Raw genomic sequence first — 23,292 nt, 5'->3', positions numbered from 1 at the left:
TGAGGCGGTGCCTTTCTGTATGTTTATGAAAATGCAAAAAGGTGAATTGAAGTTCTTGGTTTGGTTTTTTCTGTATGAAAATGAGGCCTTTTTATTCACTGGTGAGGTGTGGTGTCTCGTACTGACTTCATTTGAAAAGAAGGAAGTTGCACTCATGAGCACTTCCATTTTGTCTACATCCTCTAGAATGGCACGACTGATTGCAGTGCTCATGCTGTTTCTGCACGCATGTGAAGGTAAACGTGACTTTTTAAATTTATACATGCACTGTAAAATAACAGAAAATTACTGGCGTCCCTGCTGCCAGTAATTTTCGGTTATTTTACAGTGCACATACTGTAATTTATTTTACCCGAATATTATCGTATTTTGGATTACAGTACATGGCAGCAGGATAACTGTGGGTGAGGGAAATTTTACAGTCTATGCCACTATGTTATAAAATCTGGTATTTTTATTGAGTTTTCCGGTTTTTAGTTCAATCTTCTGTACATCATGGATTTACTTCAGCTCCTTGACAGCCAGACTGCTTGAGCTTCTCAGCCTTCTCCCTGTGTGTGATGACCTGCTGCAGCGAACCTTGAACGTAAATCTTTGATCGCTTCTATCTTGCAAGGCGAGCTGCGGTGTCAGCGAGCTGAGCGTCGGGCCGCCACGGAGGAGATGGACAGGGCAAAATCTGGTGTTTTTCTAAATTTAATTCTTATGAATCCTCACCAATTAAAAGACAGACAGTCAACATCCAAAAGTCCTTCGATAAACACAGCTGGAATTTTCTAGCAGGCCATTTTACAAAGGTCTTGCCTTCTAGTGCTTACGCTTTGAGCGGATCAGAAACACATTTGGCAACAACACCAGGTCACCACCGTTCACACGTTGATCACATTTTGTTCTTGCCAATCATTCCTTACCTCGAGTTTGATCAATAAAGACGTGTTAGCATCAAAATAGCAGCACAGACTGCAGTCATCAGTAGGGTGCTGATGGCAGGTGACAGACTCGACAAGTAATGACAGCACGTCTCCAATGTTGGACAGAAAATACTGTTGAAAGCTGTTTAAACACAATTTCTTCTTGTTAACTGAGCATAACTGTTGATTTAGTAGCCATGAATATTTAATGGTAGTTTAGGATGATCATAAAATACAGTCAAATACTGTTGCAATCCACTGTAATTCACAGCAGTTTATTACAAACACTGCTGAAAGCTGTTAAATTACAGTCGTCTACTGTTATTGTTAATCGACTGATTTTACTGTTAGTTTACATGCAAGGGATGAATGTTCAAAAGTATTTTACAATTACTATAAAATACAGTCAAATACTGTTTAATGCGAGACTATACTGCGAGATGTGCTCGCCTTTCCAACCCATAGAAGTGTTATCACAAAAAAGGTCTAATATTACAAATCCGATACTTCGACATTCAAGGGACGTCTGGACCAGAATACATAAAATGTTCAAAGTTACACACACCCTACAAGGATATTCTTCACTCTGGCACAATCCCGATCTCTGTATTGGAAGGAAATCTGTATATTGGAAACAGTGGCACTCAAAAGGCTTAAGCACCATAAGTGATCTTTTTGAAGACAGAGTGTTTTTGTCATATGATAAGATGATGCAGAAATTTAACTTGGTGGGAAAAGATAACTTTAAATAAGGAGTTGTATCATGTCAAAACCATACAATCTTACTGGTAACATGGTGACAGATTATATGAAACTCCCACCTGAAAGATGGAAAGCCTCACAATTTTAGAAGACTGCTAATCTCTCCCTTGGCGATGATTCTCACCCGGTGAAAATGATCTGGCAGAGAGATCTTGGTGGAGAGATCAGTGAAGCTAAATGGGCAATAATTCTGTCTGACTGTGGCAAATATGTGAGAGAGGCAAGAAGTAAAATTACACAGTACAATGTACTACATAGATATTATTACACACCATCACGACTATACAGGATGAGACTTCTGGGCGATGATCTGTGTTGGAAATGTAAAAAAGATACGGGAACTTTCCTTCACTGCATGTGGGAGTGTACATTAATTAGACCTTTTTGGACTCAGATCCTCGGCGTGTTGAGTGACTGGCTTGGATCGGAGGTCTTCTCAAACCCAGGCCTCTGTCTGCTGGGGGATAAATCTCTGTTACCCAGTATTAATAAATCTGACCTCTCAATCGTTTCCGTGGGCACCACAACAGCCTGTCAAGTCATTTTAAGACACTGGAAGGCACCGGAAGCCCCACAGTTGAAAGAATGGGTCTGTGCAATGACTGAAACTGCCTATGAATGTATGCTTCAGAGACTGAGTGATGACAAGAGGGAGGGGGCGACCCCTTGGGACAGGTTTTGGGAACACATAAAAGTGGGTAATGATTCTCACTAGAAACAAAACAAAACTTTATTTATCTACTTTGCTTGTCTGTTTTCTTTGTGCATCCAAGAGACAATTTATTTATTTTATTTCTTATTTTGTATTTTTTTTTTGAGTCGGTTGATGGTGTTGATTAATCGTGTAATGTCTGTGTCTGTAAGGATGAATATGTGGAGTGTGTGCCATGTACCAAGCTTATAAACCACAATAAAAACTTGAATTCCAAAAAAAAATACTGTTTAACATCCACTGTAAATATACAGCAATTTATTACAGGTTACATTGTACACACACACACACACACACACACACACACACACACACACACACACACACACACACACACACACTCACACACACACACACTCACATATTTCTGTCTGGTGACTGACTGTGTTAAAGTCTATGTGGTACTGCAGTAGGAGATACTACTTAGGTTTATATGAATACACTTGAGAAATGTAGTAAATAGTGATACTTATATTCAAAAATGGTTTTGTTGATGGCGGCCCGGTGGGGCAGCGGTCCTTCCTGTGGCCCCCATCAAGATGGTTGTGGGTGGAGCAGTGGTCCTCACGGTGGCCCCCATCAAGAAGGTTGTGGGTGGAGCCCCGGCTGCAGCACGGGGTCTTTCTGGGTGAGTCTCCATGTTCTCCCTGTTCCTGCTGGGTTCTCTCTGGTACTCCAGCTTCCTCCACAGTCCAAAGACATCAAGAGGGACCAGGTTAATCCAGACTCTAAATTGACCGTAGGCGTGGCTGGGAGAGCCAATGGTTGTCTGTCTCTATGTGTTGGCCCTGCCATGGACTGGTGACCTGTCCAGGGGGAAGGCTGCTGGGATAGGCTCCACCCCCACCACCCTGAACAGGAGGAGAGGGAGAACATGGAGGGAGGGAGGGATGGATGAATGGAGGGATGGATGAATGGATGGATAGACAGACGGACGGACGGACAGATGGTTTCGTGCAGTTGCACTTCATGATCTTGCAACCACAGCTGTCCACTCATCACCAGCTTGTGCTGATGTTCTGGAGTCTCTCCAATGATCCAAACCCTGATTCAGATATTCTCTGCAGGAGTCCTGCCCTCCGTTCTTCCTCAGAGAGCTCCACTTATCTGTCTATTCTGAGAGAAATTTGTGTTATTGACATAATAAATGAGGCTTATTGAGGAGGCATTCACTCCTGGAATGATCTTTACTTTAACCCTGCTGTGGACATTCAGAGTACGATTGCCTTTGGAGACTTGAAAAAGTTGTAAAAGTTGTTACCTGCAGTTTCAAACCCTTTGACTGGTAATTGTTCTTCTGCAGTTCTCGGAATCAAATATTTCACCACATCTCCTGGGAGGTACACATTATGGTTGTTTAAAAGACTGAAATATGCCTTCACTGCACTTTTTGGGTAATAAATGAATTTGTTGTTAATTTGTTAAAATGTTAATTTTTAGAATCAGAGAAGAGGACCAATTATATTCTGTCTCCGTCGTGCTTCATGCAGCTTCAGATCGCTGCCCTGCAGCACCCGACTGCTGCTGCTGTCTGTTTTACCTTCGTTAATAGAACTCAGGTTATACTTAGTATTTCCTGAAAAGAACTGTAAAAAGTAGAAGATGTAGTGATTTTTTTTTAATCAGATACATACCTGGAACTACTTTTCTGAATAAAGCACATTAAAAGTCCCATTGTAAAATCAGCCAAGTAAAAAACAAGAACAACCCAAATGATTTTTGTTTGTACTTGAAGGATATTTTTTTGTACTTGAAGGATATTTTTTTGTACTTGAAGGATATTTTTTTGTACTTGAAGGATATATTTTTGTACTTGAAGGATATTTTTGTCATTGCAGAAACATGTTTCTTTGTCATGTAAACGTACTGTATTTGTTTCTGAGGCAGGATGTATTTGATTGACAGGTACGTTTCTGATTTGTAAACTATATTCATCAATTTGTGAACAATGTTTTGTATTTGCCATCCACTCTGAGTTTGTACTTGAGTACATTCACTCTGAGTTTGTACTTGAGTACATTCACTCTGAGTTTGTACTTGAGTACTTTCACTCTGAGTTTGTACTTGAGTACATTCACTCTGAGTTTGTACTTGAGTACATTCACTCTGAGTTTGTACTTGAGTACATTCACTCTGAGTTTGTACTTGTGTACTTTCACTCTGAGTTTGTACTTGAGTACATTCACTCTGAGTTTGTACTTGTGTACTTTCACTCTGAGTTTGTACTTGTGTACATTCACTCTGAGTTTGTACTTGTGTACATTCACTCTGAGTTTGTACTTGAGTACATTCACTCTGAGTTTGTACTTGAGTACATTCACTCTGAGTTTGTACTTGAGTACTTTCACTCCGAGTTTGTACTTGTGTACTTTCACTCCGAGTTTGTACTTCTGCACATTCACTCCGAGTTTGTACTTCTGCACATTCATTCCGAGTTTGTACTTGTGTACATTCACTCCGAGTTTGTACTTGTGTACTTTCACTCTGAGTTTGTACTTCTGCACATTCATTCCGAGTTTGTACTTGTGTACTTTCACTCCGAGTTTGTACTTCTGCACATTCACTCCGAGTTTGTACTTGTGTACATTCACTCTGAGTTTGTACTTGAGTACATTCACTCTGAGTTTGTACTTGAGTACATTCACTCTGAGTTTGTACTTGAGTACTTTCACTCCGAGTTTGTACTTGTGTACTTTCACTCCGAGTTTGTACTTCTGCACATTCACTCCGAGTTTGTACTTCTGCACATTCATTCCGAGTTTGTACTTGTGTACATTCACTCCGAGTTTGTACTTGAGTACTTTCACTCTGAGTTTGTACATTCACTCTGACAGCCAGTCTGAGTTTGTGTGTGAATCGCTGGGCGTGAGGAAAACATGTTTTGTGTGTTTGTGAGGTTTAGCATGATTTTTACGCCGTAGTCCTCTTTCCGACCTGCTTCTGAAATACACACAGAAGAGGAAGTGCAGCCTTTGGTGGCTGAGAACTGGAGGGAGGCGTGATGAGACAGGGAGGAAGTTGAAGCAGTTCGGGGAAAGTATCTGACATGTTTGTAATGTTGCTGTTTTTTTTTTCTTTAAATGAATGTTAAATAGAAACTCTTAGTAATGCAAGAGGAAAAGCCCTGCTGCTTCATTGCAGCTAAGCTAACTAGCAGCCAGCCGTCCGGCAGCTCCTCTATGACGCTGTGCTCAGCAGGGGGGCTGCGCTTCGAATCAGAATGAAACGCAAATTGCAATCTGACCCGTTGCAATTTTCTACCTGCAGGAAGGTGCGATATTTGTTAAAAGGCTAATTGTATCATAATAATACTATAAATTAAATATCAGGATTCATCATCATATTCTGCAGGGTTAGGAAAACGTCAGTATTTGTTACCAACCACGCATAAATCACACGCCACCATTTGAATGCATTCTTTCTAATGAAAACGAGAACAATGATGTAAAACCTGACCTTCCCTCTAGAATCACAAATCCCACCCCGGTTGCATGGTGGGTCATAAATGATCGCAATTAGAGATCCTCTGAGTGGTGCAGCCCAGGTTGGCAGGACAGTAAAGACTGAGTTTTATTGATGGGGAGACAGAGGAGTCCGAGATGACCTGCGACGGTGCTCAGCAGTACATGACATCATCTCTGTTCCTCATTGAACCTCTGGAGTCATTTGATACGTCTGTGTTCATAAACCTTTGCTCAGTGTGTACAATAGTTGTTTTAGAATCAACAGCAAGATAAAGATATGCTACAAATACCCCAGAGAAATTCCCTCCCCAAAGAGACAGTAACTCAGAGCAAAACTAAACCGCTGATCAGATGCAAAGAAGTTGAGAAAAACCTCCTGCGACATTCTAGGATTTAAACTGACAGTTCTATGAGTCCAACAGCTAACAGCTTCACACCGATGAATGGAAAATGAATAATGAGGAATACCAAATGCAACTTCTGAAATCATTGTAAATGAACTTATTTCACAGTTGGAAAAAAAAATCAACTTCTTGACATCTCTTCATTCTTTCTCTCAGTTCTTTTAGCTTCTGGAGCTGTGACGGTGCTCAGGCAGCAGGAAGAGGATTTAATTCTGCACCTCAATAAATCTGCTCAGTTCCCAAAGTCTAGTACTTTCTTTTGGAAATTTAATGGCAATTCAAATATTGGAAGAATTATTCTTGGAACAGAACCATACATCTTTCCTCCCTATGAAGGCAGAGTGGAGATCAAACCAAACTACACTTTAATATTGAAGAACCTGCGTCATAATGACAGTGGCCGTTACACTGCTGAAGTGTTGGACAGGACAGATAGAACAGAAGCAGAGTACGAGGTCGTGGTCGCAGGTGGGTTCCCTCACAGTTTGGCTTTGCCTGCTTCAAATGAAACTGAGCAGAATCTCATTTCTAAATCTTCAACATCATCCCACATCCAGTGCCTCCGGTCCAGCTGAAGGTGGTGTGGGCCTCCGCCAGCTCAGGCGCCTGTAACCTCACTGTGACCTGCAGAACTGGAGCCTCCAACATCAGCAGCACGTTTAGATCCACCAACCAGACCATGGAGCAGAAGGGAGGAGAGCAGCCGGAGGTCACCCGCTCCGGTTCTTCTCTCCACGTCTTCCTGTTGAACGGCTCCATCGTCTGTAACCATAGCAACCAGGTCAGCTGGACCAAAGACGCGACGGAGGTTCAGGCTCACTGCCTTGGAAATGCGGGTGAGGCTAAAACACAGATGTCGATAATCATTTGTATTTAGACTAAAGTATCATTAAAATTCATCTTCATCATAATTAATTAGATTGTTATTCATTGCTCAGTGCACAGTGTAATCATCCAAGCAGGACTAAAGCGGAGGATGAAGACAACATGGCAGCTGAGCAAAGCAGGCCAGCTGCTGATTTAAAGAACTGGTGCTGGACTGCTTTATGGAGTTGATGGTCAAAAACACTTTGAGGTCCAAATCAGACAAAAACCCTGGAAAAACTGAAGGTACAACCTTGAAATGTGTTTCTCCACAGATGAAAGCACACCGCAAACAAACTGGATCTTTCTGCTCTTCATCCTCCTGGTTCCTGCTGGTGTCGGCTCATACGTCTGGATAAGGAAATGTAGGTTCCTCTCTCCAGGGCTGGTGGCTGATGTTGCCACTGAGGTTTATTTGGAATACGAGGTTTTGTTTTAAATTCACTGACGAGCCTCCTGTGTGATGAGGCAGAGCTGCTGGAACCGTTGGAAGAGCTAAAATATACACCAGCCTAGCTTTCAATATTGTGGATTTGCTGTATGAGCGATTTAGAGGCCTCACCTTTCCATCACCAGTGGAGTCAACCAGGAACGATACAGGGAACCAATGGGAGGAGGTTCTAACATTATAGAAACATTAACTGCAGATTTATCCTTAAATTCTTTTGTCCACAAACAAGTCAAGTTTATGTAAATTCTTTGAGCGTCAACTTTGTAATGACGCTTACCTCGAGAACAGGACGTGTCATCCTGATGGCGCCGCTGAGAGGTTGTGGACGGAGTCAAAAAATAACACAAAACAAAAAAGTTCTCTAATGTTTGTAGCTTAAGAGCATAAAGGTTATATAAATTTTTAGACATACATATATAAATATACGCACGCACATGTATGTGTGTATATATTTATATGGTATGTATGTATGTGTGTACATATATAAATACATGTACACACATACATATATAAATACATGTATGTCTGTGTAATTCTGAGCAAATCCTCATTTTGTCATTGACTTCTCTGCAGGTAGAAGCAGGAACCCTGACAGTCGAGACCATGAAGTTCCCCAGGCAAGTTCCGCTGATGGAGCTGCTGCTCTCCAGGCTGTGTAGAACTGAAAATAAATTATGGGGAATAAGTATCAATTTCTCACACTGTTATTTGCTTTCTTTCTAGGATATCCATCAAATCGAATCTCCCAACCCCAGGGATGAGCCTTCAAGTCTGACCTCTACCTACGCCTTGGTGGGGTTTCCCAACAGATCGGTGGAATCCAGCAGTGTCAATCAAACCCCCCAAACAGGCACCCTGTACTCTCAAGTTGATAGAGCCTCCAAGGTCAACCACCGCCGCCCCTAAGTGAGGATTCACAGGATTGCATCAGTAATTACATCATTACGTCACATGCTGGCTGGTGTACCACCCTGGCAGGTATCAGTCAGGGTGAAGACCGTAACCCCCTGTGAGCCTTTGCGACTGGGTTCAGGTGGCAGAGTCCCAGCATGCTTTGGAGAAACCAAGATTCACGTGATCTAGTACACATTGACTGGTGTTACTGTTCCTTGTATTTAAGCTGCAGTGTTTAAGTGAGTTACAGCTGAAGTGGGAAAAGTACTTTGCATCAATGTGTGCTTCGTTAATGTACAGCTACAATTACTAACAATGGGGACTTCCTTTTGTCATGTGGTGCATGAGGAACAGGAGTTGTTAAAAGAAATAGTAATGTTGGTTCCTGTTAAAATTCTTTCTAAATAGGATGTAGCATGAATCAATATCAAACTTCTATCTGTAGTATCTGTAATCTGTAGTCCAGATTACCGGTTTTCATTTCCTTGCCAGTTTGCAGGGTGCACTTATGGGTTGAACAGCCGCGCTTCTGTCTCCGTGTCTGGAGGTGTGACTTCCTGTAGTGGCGTACTTACATCATAGGCTCCGCGGCAGCCTGCTGTCATCGCTGCTGAGGCAGAAAACACAACCCCCCTCCAAAATGATTCACTTCATCACCAGGATTTAATCGATTTGATCTGATAACATTTGGAAAAGTCATGACGAGACAAAGGATTCAATTATTCATCCGTATTCCAGCAGAGGGCTGATCTGAAGCAGCCACCTCAGCAGAGCATGCCCAGTTGAGCCATCAACGCGTAGCCCTGCCAGTCAGCAGGTACTGGTGCTGGTTTGGTCAGCTGGTCACAGCAGAAGACCGAGCCCACTGCTACCAAGACAAGGGAGCTCCTCACAATGCAGGGAGTCCAAGTCCAGCACCTTGACTGGACACCAAGCAGAGCCCTGCATGGCGTGGATATCCACTGGATGGAGGAAGAGCCCGGCATCAAGAAACCCTACCAAAGGGCCACAGAGGCACCACCCATGACAGCACAAGAGCCAACAAGATGTACAAGATGGATGGAGGCTGGGGTCCAGCACACCAGACAGGACCCCTGGTGCAAAGGTGCCCCTGAGACAGTTCAGCACAGTTCGGTTCCGGGGGATTCCAGGATCAACGTCTGTATAACCGGCCTCAGACCTAGGGGATATCTGGCGTAGGAATTTTTCAACAAGTCATCATTAATCAGTCAGAAGGACCCACAGAGTCTATGTATTGCGCTGTTCCAAATCTGGAGAGGACACCTTCCAGTTGGTTCAAAAGAATTTATTCAGATTAACAGGAAAGAATCCAGAGCTCTGGAGATGGTCTTCCCCTATGCTGGAGTCAGCATACGCAGCTGCGTCGTCCCTGGCGTTGGGGCAAGAAGTCCAACGATCTAACTATCTTCTCCAGTCTTATGTGTTACAGGGGAGGTGCAGATGTGATCGCTTCTGCGTGCAAGTGTGTATTTTTGATCTTCATGTCTGTTGCAGGATCTTCTGTCTGACCCCATGCCAGTCCCTTCTGGTCCATCGTGGCCTTGTTGTTGCAGCTGTGAAGATTAAAACCTCTCTCTGATTGACAGCCATGCTCTTATCTTTCACGGCCTCATCCCACCATAGACATTCTTGTGGACTCTGTTCTGACTTAATTGGCTTGAGGGAGTGATGCTAGCATGAGCTACACTCCCGCTATTCCCTGTTGTGACCTTTTCACCTGTCCACTCTAAACAGTCTGGTCTGTGCTTCACTGCTGGTAGGAAGTGTTCTTCTGTTGTCTTATATCTTGGAACGTCTATCTGTGTTGGCTCCAGTATTTATAAGTTCCTTCCTGGAGTCGCAATGGCACCAACTAGTCCTGGTGCTTTGGAGATTTGTGGGACCCCTCTGGCACAAGAAATTAATGGCAAACTTGACAACCTCGTGAGAGAAGTACAAGCTCTGTCTGAACGGGTGGAGGAAGCGGAGTCTCGAGTGGAACAGGTGGAGAGATGGGCGGCGGCGGCTAACGAGGCACTTTGCATCAGTTTGGAACAGCAAAAACCATGCAACAAAATAACCGACCTGGAATCTCGATCCCGAAGAAATAATATACGGATCTTTGGAGTACCCGAGGGAGAGGAAGAGAACTCAGTAACACAAGTTATTGAGACACTCCTCAGAAAAGAGATGCCACTGCCGCAAGACTTGGATCTTAAAATACAGCGCGCCCACCGGTCTTTGGTGCAGAAACCCCGACCCGATGCCCCACCGAGACATATTATCGTTAACTTTCAGGAGCTCACAACTAAAGAGCTGGTTCTAAAAGAAGCGTGGAAGAAGGGAAGAATTCAGCTGGGAAACAGAGCCCTCTTTTTCGACCATGACTACGCGGCGGAGACGGTCAAAAAGCGCAGGGAATACAACGGAATAAAAAAAGTCCTGAAGGAAAAGGGGATACGCTTCCAAACTCCGTATACAAGCATGCGGATTCATTGGGACACGGGGACCAGGGTGTGCAGCAGCGCGCAGGAGGCACGGCGGGAGCTGAGGAGACGCGGATTCCCAGCGGAGGAGACGACCACGGCGGCGGAGGAGAGCGGTTTGGAAAGCCGCCTGCGCGAGCTGCTGGGGTGGCAGCAGACAACGGGACGCCGCCACAGAGGACCGGCACTGGCCCAGAGAGCGAGGGACAAACTCCAGGAATTCCAGCGGGAAGACTCCGAACAAAGATAACCTGGTGGACGGCAAAAAATAAAAATAAAAATCACGGCCTGGTATGGTAATTTAATAACATTAAAATGACTGAAAGTACTTTTTGGGCCTACACTGTTAATAAATGTGTCTGGGAGCGACAGGTCCACTTAAGATTAGGTTTTGTTGGACTTATAGGATGGAAGATGTGATATATGCATATAACTACCACTAGGTGGAGTGCATTAACAGTGTTGTGTTTTGAGTGACCTGTTGAGAGCTGTAGAATAAGAAGCATAAAGTAAAGAAAAACAGTACGGAAAGACAGCAGAGTCCGTGTGTGTGTGTTACAACGATAAACATTATAACAGTAGAGTCCTTAGACTACCCGACCACCCTTAGTACAGGGCCCTCTCTTCATGGGGGACCTAACCCTAGACCCACCAACAGGGTCACGGAGGAGGAGGTAGGAGCCTCCTTCTTGTTTGGAGGTCTGTTTGTTCATATGTTCATGTATAATAGTTTTTGGTGTTCAGTTTCTGTCCTGGGGGTTCACTGCATTATTGTTTTCTGTTTGGAGAAGGAATGGCAGGGTCACATGACTTAAGAATTGCTTCCTTAAATGTAAATGGCCTGAGTAACACAGTTAAGAGGAGCAGGATATTTGCTAAAATGAAAAAGGATGGGATACAAGTTGTATTCCTACAAGAGACACATATGCCCAAACAGGAACACGAAAAACTGAAAAAGTTTGGGTTCTCAAATTCATTTTTTAGCTCCTGTAAAAACAGCCGAAGAAGAGGAGTAGCTATTCTAATATCTAACACTGTAAATTTTGACTTAATTATGGAAAAGGGAGATAAAGAGGGAAGGTACATAATTACTAAAGGGAAAATAGAGAATATTTTGATCACATTTGTTAGTGTTTATGCTCCCCCTGAGTGTAATAGCAAATTCTTTAAATCTTTTTTTAACGTAATAGCCTCAGAAGGAGAAGGGATCTTAGTATGTGCTGGAGATTGGAATACAATTCTGAATAACTACTTAGATACAACAAGTGCTAAGAAACAGAAATCACGGAGATCAAAAGATCTGAACATGTTAATTAAAGAGACAGGCCTGTTCGATGTGTGGAGGAGTCTCCACTCTCAACAAAAAGACTTTACACACTTCGACCACCCATCAGGTACACTCGAGGTTGGATTTCTTCTTAATAAACGCAACAGATAGACACAGGGTGAGGCAGTGCTCTATAGGAACAGCGGATATATCTGATCATAATATAATCTATTTGACCATATATTTAAATAATAGACCTAAGAATACGCTATGGAGACTGAATACTGGGATCTTGAATAATAAGAAAGTTGTAGAGGAGATAAGGAAAGAAATTAGTGAATGTATAAAAGATAATGAGCAGAGCCAGGTGGACCCAACCATTATGTGGGATGCAGTTAAAGCAGTAATGAGGGGGAGACTCATTTCTAAAATGTCATATTTAAAGAAGTTAAAGAGGTTAAAATATGATGACTTAGAGAAGGAACTACGGGATTTAGAGAAACAACAACTAAGGGGGGAAGACAAGGGACTAAGAAATCGTATACAGGAAATTAAAAAACAAGTGGAAAACATTTTGAATGACGAACTAGAAAAAAAATTGAGATTTACAAAGCAATCCTTCTATGAATCTGGTCCAAAGGCTTCAAGAATGTTAGCACGGCGCCTCAGAGATCAACAAGTTTTAAATGCGATACATAAGATTAGAGATCCTTCAACAAATAAAACAGTCTACGAACCAGAAGCAATTCAAAAATTTTAGAGATTATTATGAGACCTTATATTCACAACCAGAGGCACCTGACGAGTATAATATAAAAAAATTCTTATCAACATTAGACCTGCCCTCTATAGGAAAAATACAAAATGACAAATTGACCTCTCCCATAACAAAAGAAGAGTTGGACAAAGCGATTAGTAAATTAAAAACCAATAAAAGCCCAGGGAGCGATGGCTATCCTAACGAATGGTACAAAAAGTTTAAAGATGTACTGGCCCCAATATTATTGAAATCATTTAATTGGACACTTGAAAATGCTCAGGCGCCACCTTCATGGAAAGAAGCCGTGATATCAGTAATTCCTAAAGAAGGTAAGAACAAAGATTATTGCGAATCGTATCGACCAATTTCTATTTTGAATGTCGATTATAAATTGTTTACATTCATTATCTCTAAAAGAATTGAGCACTTTATGTCTGACTTAATACGTGAGGACCAAACTGGGTTTATAAAAGGCCGACAAACGCAGGATAATATTAGGCGAACTTTGCATATTATAGAACAGGTAAAAAAGAATTCCACAAGTGCAGCCCTAATTAGTTTGGACGCGGAAAAAGCATTTGACCGGGTTAGCTGGCCTTTTTTAAATGCGGTACTAGAGCGGATGGGCTTTGGCGTTAAATTTATAAGATGTATACAGTCTCTCTATAGTAGCCCATCTGCCAGAATTAAGATAAATGGCTATTTGACAAACAGCTTGAAATTATCTCGAGGGACTCGCCAGGGATGTTGCTTGAGTCCTACCTTGTTCGCAATTTATATAGAACCCCTTGCCCAAGCCATTAGACGAAATAAAATAATAACAGGGATTACTATTGCAAATGAGGAGCACAAAATAGGGCTATTTGCAGATGACATTATTTCCTACCTCCAGAATCCAGATGCAACATTTCCTAAACTTCTAACAACAATGAAGGAATTTGGCCATATGTCCGGCTATAAATTGAACATCGCAAAGACACAGGTAATCACCTTCAACTGTATACCAAGCAAAACGATCGGACAGACTTATAAATTAAACTGGGAAGCTAAATCCGTAGAATATTTGGGAGTGATGGTCACTTGGGACTCTAACACACTCTATGAAACAAATTACTGTGACATAAATGATAAGATAAGAAAAGACATAGCAAGGTGGACAATAAAAGTACTAGATTTTACTTCCAGAACTGAAGCAGTTAAAATGAACGTGATGCCTAGACTGTTGTACCTTTTCCTATCTCTTCCAAGCAGAATTCCAGAATCCCAATTTGCGGCATGGGATAAACAGATATCGAGGTTTATTTGGGCAGGAGCTAGGCCAAGGATAAAACTTAAAACACTACAATTACAAAAGGAAACTGGGGGCCTAACACTACCAGATCTTAGAGAATATTATTATGCATCTCAGATGAGATACATTGTATATTGGTGCTCCCCAAGATATCAAGCAAGATGGAAGGATATTGAGATGAACCTGGGCCGGGATCCCCCCCAGACTAGACTTGGTGGTAAGGAAAACTCAGGTCAGAAGGGTGATAATTTCATTATTGAAGAAACAATTGATATTTGGAACGAGGTTGTCAGAAAGTATAAATTGGCTGGAGACAGTTAACGCCTGATCTGGCCCTCTCGAACGCCCAGGTTTAGACCTGGAGAGACAGATAATACATTTATTAAGTGGGCAGAAAGGGGGATGACGGCTATATACACACTGATGGAGGGCCAATCTTTCAAAACATTTGAAAGGCTTAAAAGAGAGTTTAATTTAGAAAATACAGATCTATTCAGATATTTACAATTGAGGCACTTTTTTGATACAGAAATTAAAAAAGGAATTACAATAGAAGGTAACGAAGTAATTGCAGTGTTGACTGGCTCTTATAAGCAAACACCCTCAAAAATTGTCTCCAAACTGTACAGGCGATTACAAAACAGAAACGGAAGAAATACACTACATGTAAAATCAAAATGGGAGAAAGAACTGAATATTGAGCTGTCAGAAAGTGACTGGCATTCTATGTTGAAAACACAACATACCTCGACCAGCTCCAAAAGACTGAGGGAATTTGGATGGAAGAACCTGATTTGTTTTTTTATCACGCCGCAAATCAAAAGTAAACAACTCTCAAAAGAACAGTACTGCTGGAGAAAGTGTGGACAGTTAAACCCAAATCACTCGCATATTTTCTGGCTAGGTACAAAGATAAAAACATTCTGGTTAAAGCTTATCGCAATTCTAGAGGAGATACTCCACTATAAGATCCCTAGTGACCCCCAAATTATGTACCTGGGTCTGATTTCAGAGGGAATAATCAAGAAGGAGGACATCTATATCTTCAAAACTCTGACACTTGCAGCAAAAAAGACAATCACAAAGAACTGGTTGAAATGTGACCCTCCTGATGTGGGTCAGTGGCTGGACATCGCAGAAGGAATATACTCAATGGAAAAATTGACTGCATGCAGAAAAAAGAATAGGCTGAATTTACAATAGAACTCAGGGAGAAAAAAAAATGTAAGTTTGTAATGGCAGATTAGTGCTACCCCCTGTTTATGTTATGTTTGTTTAATTTCACGTTTGTATCAAGAATTTTTTTTCATTTTCTTTTTTTTCTTTTTTTACTCTGTAATGTTTTTGTGAGAAAAATAAAGTTAAAAAAAACAAAAACAAACAAACTGCTGGTCCAATCTTAAGTCAGGTACTCCCAAAAAGTCACAAAACATGTTACCGATAGCTCACGTTAGTTTAGCATCATGAGGATGGCTAGAAATAGTTATTTTTAATATCTGTGAATGACGAGGAACAGACACATCAATTTGTTGTTGCGTTGCTCAGCCAGCAGCGTTTTATTACTGACTGCGCATGCGCTGGGCCAAGTCTATACACTGTTCCTCTTCTGTTTCACAGGAGCGCAATAGCGCCATCTAAGGACTTGGTAGTCTAATAGATGTGGAATCACATACAAAGTGTAATGTGATGTTAGTGTAGTTCTGATAAATCTTTAAAAAAATGGGGGGGGGGTGTATGTTTGAGTGCAAACTATAAATAGAGGCAATTTCTGAACCCTCTACATCTGCGGTCCGTGTCCAGAGGAGAAGGAACAGCCAAGATGAGGCACAGAACCCTGGAACTCTGGAGGACCTGAGCGCACGGTTACAGCACATGTTGGAACCACTGATGTCAAACTCAGGGAAGCTAGCAAAGCTCCAGCGTCTCCTCTGGTCACACATCCAAGCTGACGGAAGGCTGTGAGTGGCCCAGCTGTGCTGAGCAGTGGCTGCAGAGCTTCAGTCTCGCCCCTGGATGAGGCTTCATCAGTGGTTCAGACTCCTTTTGGGCAAGAGGAGACCTATTCAGACACAAAACCTCCACCTGAACTGGAAGGGAATGAAGAGATTGGAGAATGGAGTCATGTCTCAGAAGTCCAGCAGCCGACTGACCGACTCCTTTTTCTAGCATCCCAGTTCCCTAAACAGCAGACCACACCTGGGACCACACCTGTGGAGCTCAGCTCTCATCTCCTCCAGGAGCAGCGGCCCTCCCACAAAGTGGGACATTAACTTTGTGTTGCTCAATGTCAGGTCACATGGCTCCAAATCTCTTAACTTTTCAATGATTTTATTTTGTCTTACAAACTTGTCTTCTGAAAGTGAGGGTATCTCCTTCTGTTGAACGCAGCCCACCAGGTTCCGCTTCTTTAAACCACCCACATGAACAGGATGTGGGTGCAGTTGTGTTGTGCATAAGTGACTTGAGTTTGTCTTCTTTTGAAACTCTGCCTTTTGTTTGGTTGGCTACACCTCCATTGGTTGTATTTAAGAACTTTCTGAATTTGTATTTGTTGTTTTTCCTGAGCTTGACAACATTCATGTTTGAGGTTATTTTAATGTACATGTCTGTTGGATGTCTGAACTCCTGAGTTCTCCAACTGGACCGACTCTTTCAACTCGTGTGTGCTGTGACCGAAGCTCCTCTCTCAATCAAGGCCAGGACCTCAGCCTGGTTTTAAATCAGGGTTTTCGGATCAAAAGCTTGTGTCTTTGCACACTGAATTTTTCAGGTCAGAGTCGTGATTCAAATCACATTTTTTTAGCTGTTCCAAATTTAAGAAAGCTGGGCCTTATTCATTCATTCATATTGGTTTATTTGCTAATATTTGCTGTGTATAACAAGACAGCAGGTACACAGGAAAGACTTTCACACACAGCAGTTCTGTTCATTCCATGAACAAACAGGAACAGGAAGAAGAGAACCTGATCGCCTGCTCAGAACGACATCATTCAAAGAATTAGAAGGCCAACTCTTCTATGTTTAGCATTTTTTAACAATTTAAGTCAAGTCAAGTCAATTTTATTTATATCGCGCCAAATCACAACAAAAGTTATCTCATGACACTTTACAAGTAGAGCAGGTCCAGTACCTCACTCCTTCAATGAATTTCCACCCAACAATTCTCCATCAGCAGCACATCCTGCAACAGCAGCGACGAAAACCTTCCTTTTAACAGGCAGGAACGTCGAGCAGACCCAGGATCAGTGGGGACGGCCTTCTGCTTTGACTGGTTGGGGGGAAAGAGAGCAGGAGAGCGGGGCAGAGACAAAGACAGATAATGTAGGAAGACATTTATGCAGAAGGAAAGAGTGGGACAGAGATAAAGAGAGAGAAAAGGAAGAGACTGATGGACAGACGGGGACGTGAGCAGGTGGAGCTACGGGTGGCAGCCTGAGCCTCTTCAGGTCTGCAGCCTCCTCCAGCAGCACCAGGATCTGGGATGAGGGGAGAAGAAGAGGAGTTAGTAATATGTATGAGTATGATTTATGTATGACAAATATAGGAGGACAGAGAGGAGTAGAGAGAAGCCCAGTGCACCATGGGAGATCCCCAGCAGCCTAAGCCTATAGCAGCATATCTAAGGGCCAGCCTAAGCAGCCCAACTGTAAGCCTGATCAAAAAGGAGGTCTTAAGTCTGCTCTTAAAGGTCGAGAGGGTGCCTGCATCCCGGACTGAAACTGGGAGATGGTTCCACAGGAGCAGAGCCTGATAGCTGAAGGCTCTGCTCCCATTCTACTGTTAGAACTCTAGGAACCACCAGTACCCCTGCATCCTGGGAGTGAAGGGTTCTAGCTGGATCATAGGGGACTAGGAGCTCTGTCAAATATGAAGGTGCCTGATGGTTGAGGACTTTGTATGTTAGAAGGAGAATTTTGAATTCTATTCTGAATTTGACAGGGAGCCATGCAGAGAGGCCAGTACAGGAGAGACATGGTCTCTTCTACTTCTTCTCGTCAACACGCGGGGAGCAGTGTTCTGGACCAGCTGGAGAGTCTTTAGGGACTTACTGGTGCTGCCTGATAGGAGGGAGGTGCAGTAATCCAGCCTGGAAGTGACAAAAGCATGGACTAGTTTTTCTGCATCCTTTTGAGACAGGATGTGTCTGATCTTAGCGATGTTACGTAAATAAAAGAAAGCAGTCCTAGAAATTTGCTTAATGTGGGCATTAAAGGACAGATCCTGATCAAAGAGAACTCCTAGGTTCCTTACGGTCGTGCTGGGGGCCAAGGTGATTCCTTCCAGGGTACCTGTCTCATTAGATAGGGTGTCTCTAAGATGTTATGGGCCCAGGACAATGACTTCAGTTTTATTGGAGTTTAATAAAAGGAAATTAAGGGTCATCCAAGTTTTTATCTCCTTCAGACAGGCCTCCAGTTTCGTCAGCTGATTTGTTCCATGTGGATCATTGATCAGTTCAGCTGTGTGTCGTCTGCATAGCAGTGAACATTAATGGAGTGTTTCCTCATCATGTGACCTAGAGGAAGCAGGTACAGGGTGAAGAGGACTGGTCCAAGCACAGAGCCTTGTGGAACACCATAAGTGACTGCAGTGGTTTCAGAGGGTTATCATTAGTAAGTACAAAATGAGATCGACCTAGTAAATATGACCTGAACCAGTTTAGTGCAGTTCCTTTAATGCCAATGACAGGTTCCAGTCTCCGTAGAAGGATGTGGTGATCGATGGTATCAAAGCTGCACTGAGATCTAATCAGACCAGCACAGAGACCAGTCCCTCATCTGATGCTAGTAGGAGGTCACTGGTAACTCTGACGAGTGCTGTTTCTGTGCTAGGATGAATCCTGAACCCTGACTGGAAATCCTCTAATAGGCTGTTGCTGTGGAGAAGTCACAGAGCTGTTTAGCAGCTGCTTTCTCCAGAATTTTGGAGAGAAAAGGAGGATGTGATATTGGTCTGTAGTTGGTAGAACTTCTGGATCCAGGGTTGCTTTTTTGAGAAGGGGTCTAATTATTGCCACTTTAAAGGACTGTGGGACGTAACCAGATACCAGCGACACATTGATCATATCTAAGAGGGAGGGGCTAACGAGGGGTAGAGAGTCCTTAAGTAGCTTGGTTGGGATGGGGTCTAGAAGACAGGTGGATGGTTTAGAGGAGGAAATGATTGAACTGAGCTCATCAAGGCTAACGGTAGAAAAACTGTCAAAGTGTGTGTCTGGTCCTCCAGCAGCCTCTAAGGCTTCTGAGGCTATAGGGGCCATGTTGTCAGCTGATGGCAGGAGGAGGTGAATTTTCTCTCTAATCAGGAGAATTTTGTCATTAAAGAAGTCCATGAACTCTTTGCTGCTCAGGCTGTCTTGCCAGATGATGTGAGACTCCTCCAGTTTGGAGGAGCGCCATCTTCTCTCTAACTTCTGGGTTTCTTGTTGAAGCTGTCTGGTTTCTGAATTGTACCAAGGTGCTTGTTTCCTTGGATTTATAGATTTAGTTTTTAGTGGGGCAAATGAGTCCAAAGTTGATCCTAAGGTGCCTGCTGCTCTATGGATAAAATTATCAATTTGGGAGGGACTAAGGTTGACAACAGCGTCCTCTGTAACAATGGGACATGACACTGAATTAAGCGCCACTGGAATCGCTTCCTTATATCTAGCTACAGCCTGATCAGACAAACATCTGGAAACCACTGTTTTCCTGAGTGGAGTGGAGTTGATTAGAATAAATTCCAAAGTGATTGATTGATGGTCTGATAAAAGCGTTCTGTGGAAACACAACCAGATGTTCCGCTTCAGTTCCACATGTTAGGAGGAGGTGGAGGTGTGGTTGTGACAGTGAGGGGGTTCATGGACAGACTGATGGACACCAGTTGAGTCTAGAAGAGGGAGAAATGCAGCACCAGACTGTGGTTATCAACATCCTCATGAATACTGAAGTCTCCTCCAATCATGACTTGATCTGATTTAGAACTAAACTGATAGAAACTCTGAGAATTCAGATCAGAATCCAGAGTCAGGACCAGGAGGACGGTCCTCAATCATCAATCAGAGAGGCTGGAGAGTTTCCAGGCTGGAGGAGACAAACTTAGAGTCAGGCTCTCAAATGAATTTAAACTTGTTTTGGGTTTGGGATTTATTACTAAACTTTTGTCAAAAATGGCAGCAACTCCACCTCCTGGGCCAGAGCCTGGAGGAATGTGAGTATTAATGTGACTGGAGGAGTGGATTCATTCAGACTAACACACTCATCAACACCAGCCAGGTTTCAGTGAGACAGAGCACGTCAATACAACTGTCAGATATCACTTCATTCACCAATTCAGTTTTTGGCATCAGAGGTCTGATATTTAAAAGTCCACATCTAATTTTTAGATTTTTTTTTTAGTTAATTTAGTGGTTGTGTTAATTTTGATTGACTCCTCTACAAGTAGAATTGGAGTGAGTAAACTGACGTGGTCGGGGGACAGACACAGTCTCTATGTAGTTTTGGGTGGGTAACTGCCCCCTAGTGGACGCGCAGAGAAGCGTGTAAGACAGCAGCTCTTCTTCCTGGTCTGAACTCTGGGTTGTCAGGGTATAGGAGCCATACATGTAAGTCTATTCATTGCACTAAGGGTGTGTTCACTGGGTGTGGGCGGAGATTCCATCTGTGCCACAGCAGGTAATTGCTTAACCAGTTCACCTGGGCTCTTTGTGGGCATGCACAGAGACAGAGGGGGTGAGCATGGGAGAGGATATCTTCTGTTGACCGCACTTTAGTAATACAATGTCACTCAGTAGCAACATCAGATGTGAATTGTAAGTAAGAAGATTAAATGTTCAGACCTAACCCTTTTTGGAGTGGAACTTAATTCCTTTTTACTATCAGCGAGTCATGCAACTGTCTCCCATTGTTTAGCCCCTCGCGGCCTCCCCTTTTTTTAGAATTTTTGCCGCAATACTCTAGTCAACAGAAGCTTCCTTTCTTGGTTATCCAAATGTGATTCCTGGTGAGAAACTGCATATTCCTCACGGATTTCTTGGATTCACCTGGAGCACTTTGGATTTCAGAGGAAACACTGAAAAGCTAGAGCCACTGCTCTATTGGGGGGCTCTTTATTCAATCAACCTGACTGCTATGAGAAGGAAAGCCTCACAGCAACCAACTAAGCAACAGAAGTGGTATGTAGTAACTTTGTGTTCTTTCTATGGTTGTTGTTTATTTATTTGTTATTTGAACACAATAAAAGTTACTGCCGCTCGTTCATTGGGGACATGTTATTTGCTGGTGTTTGGTGCTGATGATTTTGGACGTGTCTGTGCAATTAGCAATGGAATGTTTGCATCAGGGGATTGATTACAAAGTCGAATGTTTTTTTGGATCTGTGGATGTGTTTTTTGTCATTACTGGAAAATTGCAATGAGTGGATCAAGGTCAAGTTCTGATGTCAATGGTTCAAATATGAATGAACATAAGAGGGAAAGCAAACTCACAGCCAAGGCTTTGGCAAATAAAATTGAAACGCTTCAGAGAGAGCGCCAAGCAAATGTACGGAAAATAAAAGATCTTATACAAACAATAAAGGTTCTCATAGAAAAGGATGATAATGCCAAACAAGTGCGATATCAATGCGATAACCTGATTCAAATGGTTGAACAAGCCACCAAGTCACATGAGTCTGTGACATTTCTACTTCCTGAAGAGGAACAGAGAAAACAAAATTAATGGTTTGCCAATGTACTCACATGCAATGAATTTATTGAGGATGTAAAGTGTTGGTTGTTTGAAGCTGAAACACAAATGAACAAAATTAATGACCAGCCAGAGCCGGCTGAAGGGCCAATTAAAGGGTGTCTGCCACATCAGGATGAAAATGAGTCTTGTATTTCAAATCATTCGCAAGATGGTAAAAGCTCTGTCATACAAGATGAAATTAAACCAAGTGACAGTGTGTCACAGGTAGGAAGTGTAAGGTCTGCAAAAAGGAGTGTTACTGGAAGTAGGACCAGTGGCTCAATAACTTCAGTACGCATTGCAGCTGAAGCTGACATGGCTGCTCTCATTGTGAGACAACGGATGTTAAAGGACAAACACGCTTTGGAGGAACAAGAGGAACAACTAAGGAAAAAAAAGGAAGAACTTGAGCTTGAAATGGAAATAGCTGCATCAATGGCTAAAGTGAGCATGCTAAAGGGCACTGGAGGATCTGTTGTTGCAAGTAGGACATCAGTGAAATCTAATGGCATGAACTCTTATTTTGAAAAGGGACAAAGGGAAAAGCAATCACTGAGGGCGGATGCAGTTCCATTTGTGCCTAAATCTTCAGCTCAACCTTTTCAGGACCAAAGCAAGCATCCTGCGGCATTACCACCAAACCATAACAAGCAAACACAAAACAGCAGTGAGCAGGGTGACACAGTTGCTGTATTGCAAAAGCAAAATGAAATAACATCTTTGTTGGTTCAGCAACAATCTCTTTCTTATCTGCCTAAAAGAGACATTCAGCTTTTTGATGGTGATCCTCTGCAATATCACACCTTTATTGGGGCCTTCGAACACAGCATTGAACAGAAGTCTGACAACCCTAAAGACTGCTTATATTTCCTTGAACAATACACCAGAGGGCAGCCTAGGGAACTTGTCAGGAGCTGTCAGCATATGGCCCATGATGTAGGATATGCCAACGCTAGGAAGCTGCTTCATGAGCATTTTGGTAATGCATATAGTATTGCTTCAGCCTACATGGAAAAGGCTCTTTCATGGCCACCAATAAAGTCAGAGGATGTGAAAGCTCTGCAGGCTTACAGTCTTTTTCTGAGAGGCTGTTGTGACGCAATGACAGAAGTTGAATACATGCGTGAGTTGGACATGCCAAGCAACATGCTAAACATCATAAAAAAGTTGCCTTACAAACTCAGGGACAAATGGAGAACTGTAGCCTGTGAATGGCAGGAAAGAAATGGCTTTAGAGCTAATTTCAGCAATATAGTCAACTTTATTGAAAGACAAGTGAAAATTGCTGGTGATCCACTATTTGGAGATATACAGGATACT

The 23,292-nt window shown here is 42.6% G+C and overlaps 1 protein-coding gene across 2 annotated transcripts; it reads left to right on the top strand.

The window, feature by feature from the left end:
- The first annotated feature begins 19 nt into the window (after window positions 1-19).
- Window positions 20-14,411, top strand: LOC147262150 (uncharacterized). 2 transcript variants are annotated; one of them, XM_086204577.1, is made up of 7 exons: window positions 20-236; window positions 6,410-6,721; window positions 6,811-7,089; window positions 7,393-7,486; window positions 8,146-8,185; window positions 8,292-8,474; window positions 9,978-14,411. In XM_086204577.1, the coding sequence occupies exons 1-6, from the start codon at window positions 20-22 to the stop codon at window positions 8,472-8,474; spliced, it is 1,125 nt and encodes a 374-aa protein (XP_086060703.1). In that variant the 3' UTR covers window positions 9,978-14,411. The 2 variants fall into 2 exon arrangements, with proteins under 2 accessions (XP_086060703.1, XP_086060702.1); XM_086204576.1 differs by having other exon boundaries at window positions 8,292-14,411.
- The last annotated feature ends 8,881 nt before the right edge of the window (window positions 14,412-23,292 follow it).

Source organism: Aulostomus chinensis, chromosome 5 (assembly GCF_037954235.1).
Source record: "Aulostomus chinensis isolate RoL2024-O1b breed Wild chromosome 5, RoL_Achi_v1.0, whole genome shotgun sequence".
In the NCBI taxonomy this organism is placed as follows: Eukaryota; Metazoa; Chordata; class Actinopteri; order Syngnathiformes; family Aulostomidae; genus Aulostomus; species Aulostomus chinensis.
The sequence above is the reverse complement of the archived record's forward strand: the minus strand, read 5'-3'. Positions and strand labels throughout refer to the sequence as shown.